The following is a 14,657-nucleotide window of genomic DNA, read 5'->3' as shown; positions in this document are numbered from 1 at the left end:
ACCTAGGGTGGCCTCCGTGACCACCCCAGTGGCAATCTCGGTAGAGTTGGCCGATTAACATATATTTAGGCTGGCGACTTCTTACTTGGCTTCCAAGGCTTCGAGTATATTGAGCGGTAGCAGAAGTCGATCTAGGTTATAGAGGGCAGAGGTAGAAGGGTCTCTTTAAAAGCCCATCAAACAAAGCGATGATGTAAAAGAGTCTCCAAATTTTTTATAGCTCCCCGTGCAGGCTGATGCAATAACTACCATACCACCCTTTCATAGCTGTCTCTTCAAAGCACATCCCCTTTGCTTCAAGAATTCCCCGGACGACTGCAAACAGTCTAAAATTGTGGAATGACGACACACCGAGCAGGTTCTCTCCTGGAACAGTATAATCCCACTACCCACAATCCAACGACATATCCATTGCCACCGTTTTACCGTTGGAGATGCAACGGATGCTAGAACTTGTATTTTGGCTTTGACTCCGCAGAGGTCAAGGACGACGATGGTCCGATGACAACAAAGGAGGTACCCCTTTGGTGAATATTGGAGTCGGAGAACCATGCAACCTCCAAAGGAAAGGGCCAGTTTCCCCATTTGGGGAAAACCCGGTACGAAACAGGGTATGGGAATAACCTCTGATACGCTGGGTTTAAATAGCACTCGTCGGATGCACCATACACGGGAGTATCACCTTTTTTTTTTTTTTTCTCGACGTTTCTAGTGCTACGTTAAATATCATAAAGGTCAAAAAATGGAGAATGAGTTCATTGCTATGATGTCAATCATCCTTCAATACCCGTAGGGTGGACCCATGGATAAAGGAGGATGCTCGTGCCTAAGACTCTTACTAATAAACTTAAGTTGAAATACGAGTACATATAAGTCCACAGGTACCTATTGTCGTAATTCTATTATATCCAAGGTAACTATATAAGCTTTGGCGCAAAACTATCTACAAAAAAGAAGGGGAAAAAGGGACAAAGAAAATCAAGGTATATATTCAAGGCCAGAAAAGAAAGTAAAATGACCAGCCACCAACCAATCCAATCATCCAGTGACTATCTATATGGTCATCAAGAACGCGACCGAGACAGCAATCAGCGCAGAATACCGATTCAGATGCCCGCGGGTAGTGCAGAAGACGCAGCCTCCTCCATCTGCAACTCCGGTTCACTAATTCTTCGGTTCTGACTATCGACGGTGCCGTTCCAGCAGTAGTTTTTGAAACAAGTCTGGCAGGCCTTAGGCAGGGTGGTACCGGTTCGTTCTCGCGGAGCGAGAGATGATCGCGCAGCCGACACACGATTACGGCCGCCCAGGAGGAATTGGCCGCGAGTGACGACGTTATAGCCATTCAGATGATATCGTCGCGCTCGAGTCGGAGTACCTGCATCTTGAGGTGGAGGCGGAGTGGCATGTATGGGGGGCGATGGCGATACTATCGATCAGGGGCGACGGCCGGTGAGGTTCTTAGGTGACGCAGCCGAAGAAAGTCGGACGTTTGTTCAAAACCCAGATTAATGAATGTGTTCTTGTCCGAACAGGGAAGATTTGGTTCCGTTACCGATACCGGTGGAGCTGAGACTACGTTCGTGGTGAATGGACGAGTGAATCGCCGTCGCCAGCCGCTGGTGTCCGCGATGGAATCGACAGCGAAAACGACGTCGACATGGCGACCGGGCTGGATCACTGGATGCAGAGAGGGATGTTCTGGACTGCCCGCCGCCGTCGACAACATCGAGATCGCGCTGCTGGGCGTAGATGGGGTGGCGTTGCGGTAGCGGGTAGAACGGGTTGGGGGAGTAGACGGCGATATCCCTACCGTTTTTGGTCCATGCTCTGGCAGTTTGGTACATGGTGTCCTTGACGGTCGGGGGCATCGGTCTTGCTGGAGACGCAGGAGACCCTGGCTGAACAGTGACGAGGAGGTGCCCATGACGAAGCCGGCGCGCCGTGAAGCCTGCACGCACTTCGTCGTCAGCTAACTCTGCCGTCCTCGAATCGAGAGCCGAGGAATTCCAGTGGCGCAAAAAGCCGTGGTAGACGGAGGGATCCCAGGCCGAATCTCCAGGGGCTTGAACTCGCAGACGGTGGAGTTGGTGCCGATGACCCTTTCGCCAGGGTTACGTCCGTCGGCAACGACCAATGGCAGGCATCTGTCCGCGCTTGAAGGTGTCGGTCAGGGCGATGGAGGACCAGGTACGATGCCACCGTCGTCGGTGGTGGAGCTGATGAACTGGTGGGAGAGGGCACGACCCCAGTAGTCAGTGATGGAGGTGTTGTAGCTGGCTTCTTCCTTAGCGTCCACCGCTTTGATGAGATGTTTCCAGTAGCTGGCGGTGCTGAGGGATCTGCACGCCCTTGTAGTTGGGACCCCTGAAAATGCTCTTATCCAAATTTAGACCTTCTGTCCGCCTGTAGGGCGCTCACGGTGGCGAAGTTGTTAACCACGATGGAACCCAGCAGCCAACCGCCACCGCTGAGGCCGGAGACGCAGGTAGCCGATCGCAGCAGGTCGCCCAGCTGGCCCTTGGCGGTGGAATTGTCGGTGCGACTGTCGAAGGCCTTGAGGGCACCGGCGCCGCTGGTCATGGCACGGTAACCACCGCCAGAGACGGCGATGGCGATATTAGGGATATTGGAGATGCTGCTGGAATGCGCGTATCGATGTACTTGGCGGCGTCAAAGAGGCGATGTTTAGTCGGCCCAGGAGATCCTTTCCAGGGTTGAAGGGTCCCTTGCGACGGATCTTGAGCCAGTCGGTTGTCCGTTGGCATACCCTCCGGCGGATCGGATGCTGGGACGAGTGGCCAGGGACAGGGAGACATTGGCCGGGGCGTAACCGTCAGGGGCATTGGGAAGGGCACGCGGGATCGAGAGGGAGAGAGGCGGCGCTGGACAGACCAGCTGCCGCAAGGGACAGGAAGAGGGATCTTCATTGGGCGGTCCTGGGTATGAGATCTAAGTGAAACTCACAGTCAGAGAAGAACGGACGGAGCATTATATTATTTATTTTATCCTAAGGAACCACTCGATCCACGTTGGTACAGCCTTCGTCAATAGCGTCCAGTTAGCGTGGACCAACCGGAACGACCAAGAACGAAGATACGGTGCCCGGTGGAGATAAATCCCCAATCGTGACCCCAATCGGAGTCCGGCAGGCATAGGGCCGTAGGCAACATGATTACGGAAGGTTAGCATGGGGATTGCTCAGATCTGCTGTGTCCAGGCAGGACAACGTGGCTGACTGAGTGATCCAGGGGACAACAGGCATATGGGGCGCCTGAGGGGTGCTTTGTAGGCAGCAATTTCTCTCTTCTATGGCGCAGTGTGGGCTGGATAAGTAGATGAGACATCTTCGAAGCGATTGTCAGTTCAGAAAGACTGAAATTCGGCCCCAGGCCCCCACCTTTCCCAGTCCTTTCCGATCTTTTTGGGCAGCCCTTTTTTGCCCTGACGAACCGGTAACGGAAGATGACTCATCATTCGCATAATTTCAAGGGACTTCCTTTAAGAGAATTGTGCCTGCACCGCATAGTCTGTACTGGATATTACTGCTACCGCCATTAAATAGTATACAACACTGGATGGGATGTAGAATCAATATAATTAATATCCCATAATCGATCAACTACCCAGGGTCATCAAACCCTGATCAATCCATGGATACATATCTTGTAGCCTAGCCACACCACAGGAGGATGGTCAGATCGTGGGCTAATCCCCATTCAATTGGGCAAGTCCCAAAGTGGAGTCCGCTTGGCAATGCCAATTTTCACTTTATTCTTCCTTTCGGGTGGACCATGGATGTGAAAAAATCCTGTGGCGGCGCACATATAACTGCCTCCCCTGACTGACAGTACAGTACTCACTCTACTTGCTCATCACTGCATGGCAAGAAATACTCACATAGCAGTGAAAGAATGCTAAGAGTTTATGAATGTAAACAACGTTTCCAGAAACCAGGTAAAAAAGAGTAGATTATATCGCAAAATCTAGGACTACCCCATGCCCCCTCCTTATTTCTTACCTGATCCCCGCAATCTGCGATCCACCAATAAATCATGGAAATGCTTATCTGCCTAGTTAAAAACTCTTCGGCAGAAACAAAGCCGAATCCCCAAGCCAGCGAGGATGAACCCCACGCAAGAGGTGGCAATCACAAGGGACTATCTTGGACAAAGGGTAACTAGCCCCCCATGATTCAACGGAGCCATAACAAGCGCAGCTCTATATGCCCAGGAGAGAAAGTTCGGAAGGAAAAATCGATCCGGAAATAGACGCGCGATGTCAATGAGAAGATCACAGATGGTAAGTGAAAAATTTGAGAGTCTCATTGGGGTATTTAGATTGTCCCTGACTTGCAAGTAGCTGACTGGTTGATGTAGAAAGAATGTGTCGGAGAAATGGTCGAATTAGAGAATTGGGAATAGGATAATCGGGAAATCGTCGATAGTGTAATATTCACCAGCATGGATCATCACCTATATCTGTCTTTTGAAACGACTTCAACAATCCCTGAGACTTGATCCTCTTTGCGGTTCCAGGAACCGTGTATTCATCCGGACATAGTTCCGCCATCGTGCGTACATTCTCCGGTAACTCGGTGCCTGACTCCATCATACGAAGCGAGAAGTCGATCGAAGTAGCCCTGCGCCTGGGATACCGCTGTCTAGCTAGTCATATACATCATGGCCAAATATGGAGAGCGTGCCCTGTAATATCGGGATGGCCTCGTCCTGCAGCCGATGTTCCGCCCAGGTCAGATACCGTTGGAGCCAAGGCACCGCTATTTCGGCATTTTCAGATCCAGAAGCGCCATACGAAAACCTGGCTATGCCGCCCTGCATTGCATACATCATGCCCATGTGCGCCACGATGTTCATATAGTCTCCGGGTGGTCCGCACCCAGATACTCCTCTGCGCTGGCGAGCGCGCGTCGCAGCGTTCCGAGGGTTCGGTGATGCTGGCGCTGGCCTGCATCTGACTGGCGCCGAGGATGCGTAGCCCCCAGATGGTGAGTGCGTGTCCGGGGACCGAGAAGATTGTGCAATTCGCGGAGACCTTGGAGATTTCATCAACGGCTGTCTGTGTCTGCGGGTTAAATCTTGCGGCGGCTCTTCTCCACCCTCGGTCCGGGGGCATGGTCCGGAGACGACGAGCTTCAGCGGGTACAGAAAGCACCGCAGCCAGTGCCCGGATGGGTTCTCACCCAGGAGATGCTGCAGCCGTGGCACGTTTCTTCAGCCGCAGCGACGCCTTCCCGCGACGAATCGAGACAGCCATACGCCCTCGGCGAGTCTTCGGCGGGTTTCCAGCGTATCGAGATCGTCTTCGCCGATGGTCATCTGCCGCCTGGCCAGGACGTTGGCGCATACCGACTCGCCTTCCCGGTATTTGCCCTTTGGCAGAGAATTTCAATCATGAGAATTCCTCGGCTTTCATGGCGAGAGGATGTCGTCGGTCGAATACGCGCTGGGTGTTATTCGAGACCCATTCACACACCACTCTGTCGCCTTGTTAAGGTACCTGGACCGCAGGTCAGATCTCGCGAGGTTATATCCGACCAGTAACGTGCTGTGGTGGATCCGGACCCAGAGTCCGCAGATGTTCCCGGAAGATGGCTGGCCCTATATCCCGAGTTTATCCCACTGCCAATTATTCTTTTGCCTGCGGCCTGCATGGAGCGGGGATCGTTATCGACAGCGACAAAAAGCGTTCCGATGATTGCCGGGGCACGGTGCTGGCGATCGACTGAGAGGGCAGGATGCGCTGCTGTTGAGATGCATCCGGGGAGGCACAGGGGGAGGTAGACGCGACGTCGTCGACGGCTGCGGGATGTATCCCCTGCTCGGCAACGAGGGACTGAATCTGCGATCTGTTTGATGTTTCGATGAAAGCAGGTACATCGATCCGCGGGAGCCAACCTGCACATCTGCGAGTGATCTGCGCCGAGTTTGAGGCGGTCTCACGCTGACCGGGGAGGCCCAGGACGGCAGGTGATTCTTCGTCGACGACCAGCTGTGTTGATTGAGTTTGGAGCGATCCACAGCATTGGGAGAGGGATATAATGAACGTGACTGATGGACGCTGGCCCCGAACTTCACCAAGCAACACCTCCTTCCCTCGATGAAGCTGGATTAACTTTATAATCTCCAGCTGGAAAGTGAGAAACGCACGCTCATCTGTCGGGTAAATGAGCGAATTATGTTCCAAACAATCTAACAGATCGTTGCTGGCATGGCCTTTGATACGAGAACTAAAACTTTTGGCTGCGATCTGCCAGTTCGACGCCTTTGGTGCCGTGATGGACAGCCGGAAGAAGACGAGGCCGGAGAGGTTCCAGTTCGGATGGCGGTATAATTAGGGTCTTCTTTGGGCGTTGAGCAGGGCCTAAGTTGACATTAGATATATACATTGGAATTGTAATTGACACAAACCTGTTTAATCACCAATCCGCCTAGACTATGGCCGATGAAGATGATTTTGGGGAGTCGGACGTTCTAACGTTCTGTTAGCATGCACAACATACCGAAGAGAACAGAGATGATAGATACCAACTGCGGGACTCTGCCCATCCAACAAGTTCAATAGAGTATTAGCATTTCCTGACACCCGCCCATTACAAGTCTGCGGGTTCGTAAATGTTGGAATTGAGTATCCACAGAAGATGCGCGCCTGGGGAATGCGTCATGGGGAAGGAGATTCTGGGCCAGAAGGAAACATTTGATGGGTCCAGGTCTCGAACGGATGAAGTCATTTCTCCCCACGGGGTTGAGGCTGCGGACGAACACAAAGCTTTAGATGTTAAAAAAGAATAGTAAACAGTGACGAAGAACGCCTTTACCGATCTCTGGGTTGCTCAGCAGGTGCAAAGACTTCCCCAGGAAGGGTACTCTACATGTTCTCCAATATTCTTCACTAGCAGCAGCTTACAATCAAGTACAGAACAGATACTTACCACATGATGGATGCGCGCGACATCACGACGATGGATACAAACAGCATCCAGTGCTGTCAGAAGATAAGAAAGTCAGAGACTGCCAACTGCGGCAGACTGGAGGTAAATCTAGATCGTGACGGGCAGTCTGGAGCAGATACCCACCCCACCTTACTCCAATCGCTTCTGGCTCGGGGCCATTTAGAGCAAGAATGATACCAAGATGATGCGAGGCCGCGATACGAGGTTAGTGGCCGGAGGATTCCTCCCGATTGGCTTCTGCAGCCAGGACTGCACCGGAGTTGGTGCAGCCTGGCGTGCCGGACCAGATTGGGCGTAATCATCGAGAAAAATGGAGGATTGGGGAGGCTGTTAGATTCGCTGCCGGATTCTATATCCCCTGCTTCCACCAGTGGGAGGTCGGATTGTCGAGCCCGAGAAGCTCTGATGACATCCTGAATTTCCCAGTTTAACACATCAACGTTAACTCCCTGCCCATTGCCGTCCATTCAGTTTCACAAAATCCATCAGCCGCACAACTCGACCCAGGCCATTGGGTTACTCAAATCTGAAGGGTCGCTTTGAAGTGGCGCTAATTTTTCTGTCAGGGTGACCTCTGGCCAAAGCGATAAACCCACTGTTTTTACCAATAGCAACAGCCCCATACAGCCAGGGTTTCCAAGATCGTCTAGAAAGTGGCCGGTGACTGTATTTTTGCAATCATAGGTGTCATTGGAGGGATGTTGGCTTGCATTTGACCTCGAAGGATACAGCTTTCGGCGAAATCAGTCGATGGCAGTTGGGTTTGGGTTCAGTGTCAATTTTGAGAACGGTAATATAGGGTACGTTGTTCTTCGTAAGCATTGGAGCTTTGACTGCACAATGGTAATCTTCGAACGGGAACGAGGGGCTCCAACATTTGTTTGCCAGAGCCGTTGTAAAATGTTTGGGACTCTCTGGGTTTGACCGCATCCAATGCCCTTTGAATGGCCAAGAGGGAATTGAGGTGGCTGGGGACAGAGTCACTTGATCCAAGGAAGTAATAAAACTAAAAAGAGGAGAGAATGAACTCTTGGAAAGAGGTATGCTATTCTGGTATGTAGGGGTAGGACGGCGCCCAGAGGGATACATGCAGGGTATAAATAGAGAACACAGAGAGAGTTCCGATATAGTCCCCAACCCCCAGGAGTCTTAGAAAGGCATCATTCAATTGGCACCGCTAAACTAAAGGGGAGATATATGGGTTTGTATAAGCACGAAGACTGAGCTTCGCAGATAGACTCTGATCTCCGGTAAGGGTATGGTGTAAACACCGAGCTAAAATCACTGGTGCCTCAAAGCTTACATTATTCTGACGCAGATAAATTCTGTTACAAGTCACTAGCTATAGCGGAGTATGCCACGCCGCTTTGTTTATCATTCTGGTTATAATAAACGCCAGACCTAGGATTCCTACTGAGTTTATTGGATGAAAATTATTGCTGTCAATGGAAAGAACTGATTATCAGAGTAATTTCAAGAGCATGCTAGGATCAGCAAGAAACCTATTTCGCACCAACTAGAATCAGCACTACTGTGCTAGACTTTGCTGGTGCTTATTATAGTCGACATATAATGGATTTGCTGGTACGGGCGTCTGGCTTATAATAATGCAAGCAATTAAAAAATTTAAAACGAACTGTTAAATTCCGCTGCTAAAATAGATACCAAACTTCATTGCTTTCTAAAATTTTATATGCTTTAACGTCCCTTGTAGATGACACATATGCCAGGCGACTTACCTTCAACTGGCAACCACCTCGCTTTCTGGGATTTATACATATCTATAATATCTAGCACGTCCGTAATATTTTTTAATTCGATCAGTTTGTGAAATTCCATTGGCATTATGCCTGCAGAGTATATATTTTAAGAGTAGACAAACAAAATTTCGACGTTATATATACACAGTACGTGGGAAAAACAGTCGCACGTTGTTCGCCTAAATCATTCTGGCGCGAGATAGAAATGTCTCAAAGAATGGAAATGACTAACCCAGGCGAGGAGGATCTTACGCATGCTAAAATAGATCGGCGTAAGTATGTCCCTTTAAACATACCCCAGGTATTAGGTTCCTAGGGTTGTACTCAATGAATATTTTACAGTGATAAATGCAGAATCCCGAAGGAGGGTCCACCCAGATACCGGGGCATATTCGTGCAGGAATATATAATGCTTCTTTACCTATATATGTAGCAAATGAAACCACATTACTATTATTGGTTTTTAATATTATATGTAAGAAATACTCCACTAGTTTAGAATACCGGGCTAGCTCTTGTCCACTGTTGTTCTAGAGTATTTGTATCTCTATCTATCCGGCCAGCTAAATCGAGATATGAAAAACCTGATTCAGTATATATCTATATGCCGATCAATCCGTGATAGCTTCATCCTCTGCCTTGGATTTGTCTAAGGAGCGTGAAACAACCATCTTCGCCATATGTCTATCACGTGCAGTCCGGCTGGCAAACCACCAGCCACAGTATTACCACAGCAGAAGCAGAACCGCTGTGTCAGACCCATTATTGCATAGACCAATAGACAGGAGATACCGTCCCACATGTGAGATCTTAAAAACAAATCCATCTCTACGCCCACAGCATGGTGGTATTACGTATACACACCCAGTGGAAGTGTAAATCCCCACCGGTTCATAAGCACATTAGAGCGGAAACGGCGAGCCATAATAAATAGAGCCAGCGCAAACACCAGCCACGAGACCAAAGCCCACATGAAAAGTGATATCGCGATGCCGGGCTATATGTCCGACTATGGATCCAAAGTATTATTAGACTTCAAGTAGCTTCCCGAGCAAATCTTCCCAAGATGATAGAGAATGCTGCGTAGTCAGTATCAATACCTATTCATATGACTGACAGCTACCGAATCCACCAAATCCTAACGGCCCAAGAGGCAGAAAGCAGTTCACAATTGTCTCCCGCGATGGGAGCTTATGGACGGCCAGTCGCTGATAGTAACCAAACCATCATTGCCATGGTGTCGCCATTCCCCAGAGCACATAGGATGCAATCATTGTCCCCTTGGCGGGGTAAGGTCTGGCAAAATCAGCTACTTCCGCACCGGTTCCAGAAGCAACAATCGTTGCAGCAATCGGGAGTAATTGAGGGCCGTGATGCGCTCCAGCGAGGTGACATGGCTCTTGTGATATGCTAGGCATATGTTAGATCTTATGAATACCATCGGTGGGAAAACTAACAGGACAAAAGATAACGATACCGTCACTGACGCAGCAGCAACCGCGTCGACAATCCACAGTGCCCAGGCTGTCGGACGCGCCTAATCACCCCACCTTGGCACGCAGATAAACACCCACATCTCAATCAACGGCGATTCCCATGGGACAAGTAGCGAGAAAAAGTGAATTGACGGGATCTTGGATCATTACGCCCCAGATCTCGGGGTAGAGCGCATATCGCAGGATGGACATGGAGAAGACGGTGGCGAAGAGGATGGCATTCAGACGAAGAAAATAACGGCCATGTAGTCCAACGCTGCATATTCAAACGGAATAATGTGGAAGAGAATGCCAACAATTCCGTCCCCATTGTGGTTGAGAACCATCTGCGAGCCGTTAATAGATGCGCTTCAACATGGATGCGATGAGGTCATACGATGGACTGAAATTGATCACACGCCGCCATCCTGCCGTGTATTTCATTGGAGAAATATGAGACCGTTGGTCCCCGCGGATGTTAGAATTAGTCGCGTTCATTGTAGTTATTCTAGAGTGAGAGTAGAATAGAAAGGAATATTCGAATCATTGAATATAGGAGAATATGACGGCCGGCTCGGCCGAGAGGAAACTGATCCGCCGTCCATCACCTGAAAACATCATCACATCTCTGGCGACTTCAGATCTAAGTTTCTATCGACTAACACCAGCATTGACACTATTAACTCTCTGTCTATCGTCATATGTCTTACCACATTAACACATCCACAATGCGTTATGTTATGATTATTCGCTCAGGGGAAGGAATGTGTGGCAGAAGTACAGTATACCAGCTACACGCCAGTAGTAGGCTCGGGCAGCCTGTCTAGCTTATCTAGATGGGGACTAACTAATGTTGAGCATATTACAAGCATGGGCGCCTGCCCCGGTTTCGACCCTCGCTTAGTCATCATTTATGTAAGTCGCTTTAGCAAACACAACCTGGCGGCGACCCGGCCACCCGTTCAATAGAACAAGCAATCGCTTCCAACAGGTTATGACCCTCAATTCAAGCTAAACGAAGACCATTTTGTTTATAAAAATATACGGAATCGCTTCGGCTAGCACTAATTCACCTGCTGTTTCTTTTATATCGTTATTCCACCCTATTGCATGTTCTAAATTATTTATTTACTGATTCATTGTTTACTTCTAATGCGGATTTACCCCTAGATTCGCTGCTACCAGTTGCGATAATTATTGTAGTATCACCACCGCGATGCCTCCAAAAACCTCCAAAGGAAAGGATAAAATAACTGCACCGCAGACTCCCCTTATTAGTAACACCAGCTTTAACTGGGCAATGGCCCTTTAGAGTAAGAAGGCAGCCCCTAATATCTAATCCTATAAAGGGAAGCCAGAGATAATAATATAATATAGTAACACTACCAACCAGTAAAATACTAATCTTATTTGTTAGATTACTAAGTTAATTCGTGATTAAATATAATACCTTTGCGCGATAAAATCGCGGAAGTGCGCTGGGAAATGCGACAAAAGACCTTGTAACAATTATTAAAACAAACTATGTATATCCAAAAATATTCAACAAACTTCCTTCATATACAATGGATTTGTTCAAAAAATAATGGCCTACCAAAACTATCACGCATATTCGATATGCTGAACACCACAGTTTACGTAATTGAGAACCCCAAACCATAAATCCTTTTCGCAGCGTGCAACTTAGATCTGCATCAAAATTGGTAATAAGCGTACTTTATGGATGCATGCTTAAATATCGGTAAGTTAATGTCAAGTCAGGATTTGCACATCCTTTATTGCATGTCCCTTTCGAACCGTTAATTGATGTAGGTTTTAGATTGAAGGAAAAAATGTTATCACTTTAAATCCGTTTCCAAGCAATGATCCCATCTTAATCGAAACATGGAGTGCACGGCTGGTAATGCCATACTTTTGGTAGATTTACATTCGGCGGCAGATGTCACACACATGGCGATGGTTTTGTAGTCTCCCTTATATTACACAAATCAACCATCCCTTGCTCAGAACCCCTGAAAGCTTACCACCAAACAATAGCGGACCATTTCACAGTTACACAACTGTTACCAAGGGCTAACTTCCCTTGGCCTGCCGCACGGTGTGTTTTGGAGTTATTCCATAGCCATTTCTTTGATCTCTCGTATGGCAATACGATTGTTTTCATTGTCTCGGTAATGCGAGAGTACTTCGCCGTAGATTGCCATCAACCTTTCGCGAATCCCAGTAAGGTTCCTGCAGTGTCGGTGTTTTTCCTCTTTATCTGTAATTGTCCAGCCAAAGACCTTTCCAACCTGGGCCTCTTTGGTTTAGCAATGATCGCGCTCCTGATGCTGCACTTAGTTCATAGCAGACGCCGCTATATTTCCCCCCTCTATCGTTGTGGCAATCCATGATACGAGGCAACCAGAGAGCCGAAAACCCGGAAGTCTATAACCCTCTGATGTGAAGGATCTATTTTTATTCTGTTTACTAGAGAATGTATCGATGGCCGATTGAGCCTGGCGTTTAGGGCCCATCCGCTTCATTTGCCGTCAAATTTTAGTAATGGTCTCCCAGGCTCCGCTGTTAGAATGGTCCAGGCTGAAGCCATAGAGAACTCGGACACCAACGGACTTCAATTTCCTTTTGTGCCATTTGCTGTAGCTCTGGGATGATACACTCATTGCCTGCCGAAGAACAATGGCCTGGGTGCTTAACGTCCAGCCAGAGAAGTAATTGGTTTCCCATTCATTATGCCAGCGGCAACAGCGCTAAACAATTTTTCCACGGCATCCTGTGGCCTATCCCAAGGTGTATTCTTGTCAGCTACGCCACGCATAGCTTCAGACCCCATTATAGGGTGCCACATCCACTCGGGCGCATTGGCACCGTCACTGAGCTTGTGGGACCGCACTGGCATGCAAAACGCGCGGTGGGCAATGAGATATATATCGGTCGTCGGTGTTTTGTAACACAGTCTGCTCGAGAATACCACCAGAGCAGCCGCTGGCCAGCAAGAAAGCAAAGGGTATTATATGAATGAGACATAGCTTTAAAAAGCATTATGAAAAGGGATCCAGCAAGCCATTGATAACTATGACCTATTATCCTTTTGTCAGTCTCTATTATATAATGCATTATTTACGTTTTGCTTAAGGCCTTTTGTTTCATACCTCAGACCACTAAATTATTGTAAATATGTTGATTCTTGTCCAGAGTCCAAATTAGTTTTAGATTTGCGCCAAGTCGAAATAATATTAGGATACTCTATAGTACATAGTAGAGCGAATAGAACCAAATGCAGATTATTAGGTTTCCTATATAATCCTATTCTTTATGAGAAAAGTTTAAGACAAAAAAGTTTAAAACAAAAGTAAAGAAAGGCACGTAAAAATTAGGAAAGTGAACCAGAGAAAAAGCTCCACAAACCCGTCTGTTACTCGGATGGCTTGTAGGGACCTTAGGTGAACATGTGCAAGATGACCATTACACTTCCTGCATGCCATAAGAACACGTACTTCAGCTAGACACAATTCCAAGAATATATCGCAACTACTCCGTCATATAACTTAGTGAGACGATTTAATTTGTCATAGACGTTGCATTCCAGAAATGTAAATGTGGGCGATGGAAAATCGTTACTTCAGACGCCTCCTGGAGCACGGTATCATCGTCGTTGGCTATTAGTTATGGCCCCCTAAACTGGTGATTATATAATGATATCATGGTCATCCATTGCGCGAGCGGAAAACCTTGAGTGGTGTTCTAATTTGGGCCGAAAAATCATATTATATTACACAGAAGGGTTATTAACATTTCACCGACTTTTCTCAATAGATCGATCCACTAGATACTTTATCTGGGATAGGGCGTTGGTGTGACGCTCTCTGTCGCACGCTAGGCTCTGGAAACGGATCAAAGCAAATCAGCATAAAAAGAGCTGTGTTCTGGGGAAAAAAGAAAAGGACAGTTGAAAAATGTGCTTCTATTAGCGCTTATAGTAATGAGGGAAAAGGCGAAGCGGGCTTTGGCGAGTAGGACTATCGGGGGTGGTTCTGGTCCCCTCTCAATTCACAGAGGTTTTTAGTATTTCAAAACATTATAAATAATGGCATGTACTGAGAGAAACTAAGTTTTGATCTGATCTGTTATCTGACAATAATCATCCTTCGAGATAGTGTGTACAGATTAACAATATACACAGAAGTGCGACTAACTCTGCCCAAGCTTTGTGGGGAAATGGTAGATAATTGAAGCCAAACTCCCGTTTTAACCTTTGACGACCTTTACTACTGCAGTACCAAGTCCGCTACCAGTCCTGTTGTAGCCATCCGCAGTCACAGTATAGCCGGATCTGATGTTTTGCACCTGAAATGTATTAATTAGTTTTCGACCAGAAAGGTACCTTCCCAAGAGAGAGTAGCGATGCAGTCATCATCTAGATCAGTAAGATCAAGGGTACCTTTTGTA

The 14,657-nt window shown here is 47.9% G+C and overlaps 3 protein-coding genes across 3 annotated transcripts; 1 reads left to right on the top strand and 2 right to left on the bottom strand.

Annotated features, from left to right (window-relative positions):
- Positions 1-1,106: 1,106 nt before the first annotated feature.
- PLB1_5 (Lysophospholipase 1) lies at positions 1,107-3,173 on the bottom strand (the record flags this gene model as incomplete). Its single annotated transcript, XM_033566764.1, has 6 exons — positions 1,107-1,429; positions 1,556-2,102; positions 2,195-2,342; positions 2,396-2,641; positions 2,771-2,939; positions 3,077-3,173. 6 exons carry the CDS (start codon positions 3,171-3,173, stop codon positions 1,107-1,109), a joined length of 1,530 nt encoding a protein of 509 aa, XP_033420630.1.
- A 1,580-nt stretch (positions 3,174-4,753) lies between these two features.
- Positions 4,754-6,176, bottom strand: ATNIH1004_002068 (uncharacterized protein; the record flags this gene model as incomplete). Its single annotated transcript, XM_033566763.1, has 5 exons — positions 4,754-4,780; positions 4,849-5,079; positions 5,280-5,393; positions 5,731-6,012; positions 6,171-6,176. The coding sequence occupies 5 exons, from the start codon at positions 6,174-6,176 to the stop codon at positions 4,754-4,756; spliced, it is 660 nt and encodes a 219-aa protein (XP_033420629.1).
- A 3,740-nt stretch (positions 6,177-9,916) lies between these two features.
- On the top strand, positions 9,917-10,274 carry ATNIH1004_002067 (uncharacterized protein; the record flags this gene model as incomplete). Its single annotated transcript, XM_033566762.1, has 2 exons — positions 9,917-10,121; positions 10,201-10,274. 2 exons carry the CDS (start codon positions 9,917-9,919, stop codon positions 10,272-10,274), a joined length of 279 nt encoding a protein of 92 aa, XP_033420628.1.
- Positions 10,275-14,657: the final 4,383 nt, after the last annotated feature.

Source organism: Aspergillus tanneri (genome assembly GCF_003426965.1).
Source record: "Aspergillus tanneri strain NIH1004 chromosome Unknown AapTan_14_pilon_pilon_pilon, whole genome shotgun sequence".
Taxonomy (NCBI): domain Eukaryota; kingdom Fungi; phylum Ascomycota; class Eurotiomycetes; order Eurotiales; family Aspergillaceae; genus Aspergillus; species Aspergillus tanneri.
The sequence above is the reverse complement of the archived record's forward strand: the minus strand, read 5'-3'. Positions and strand labels throughout refer to the sequence as shown.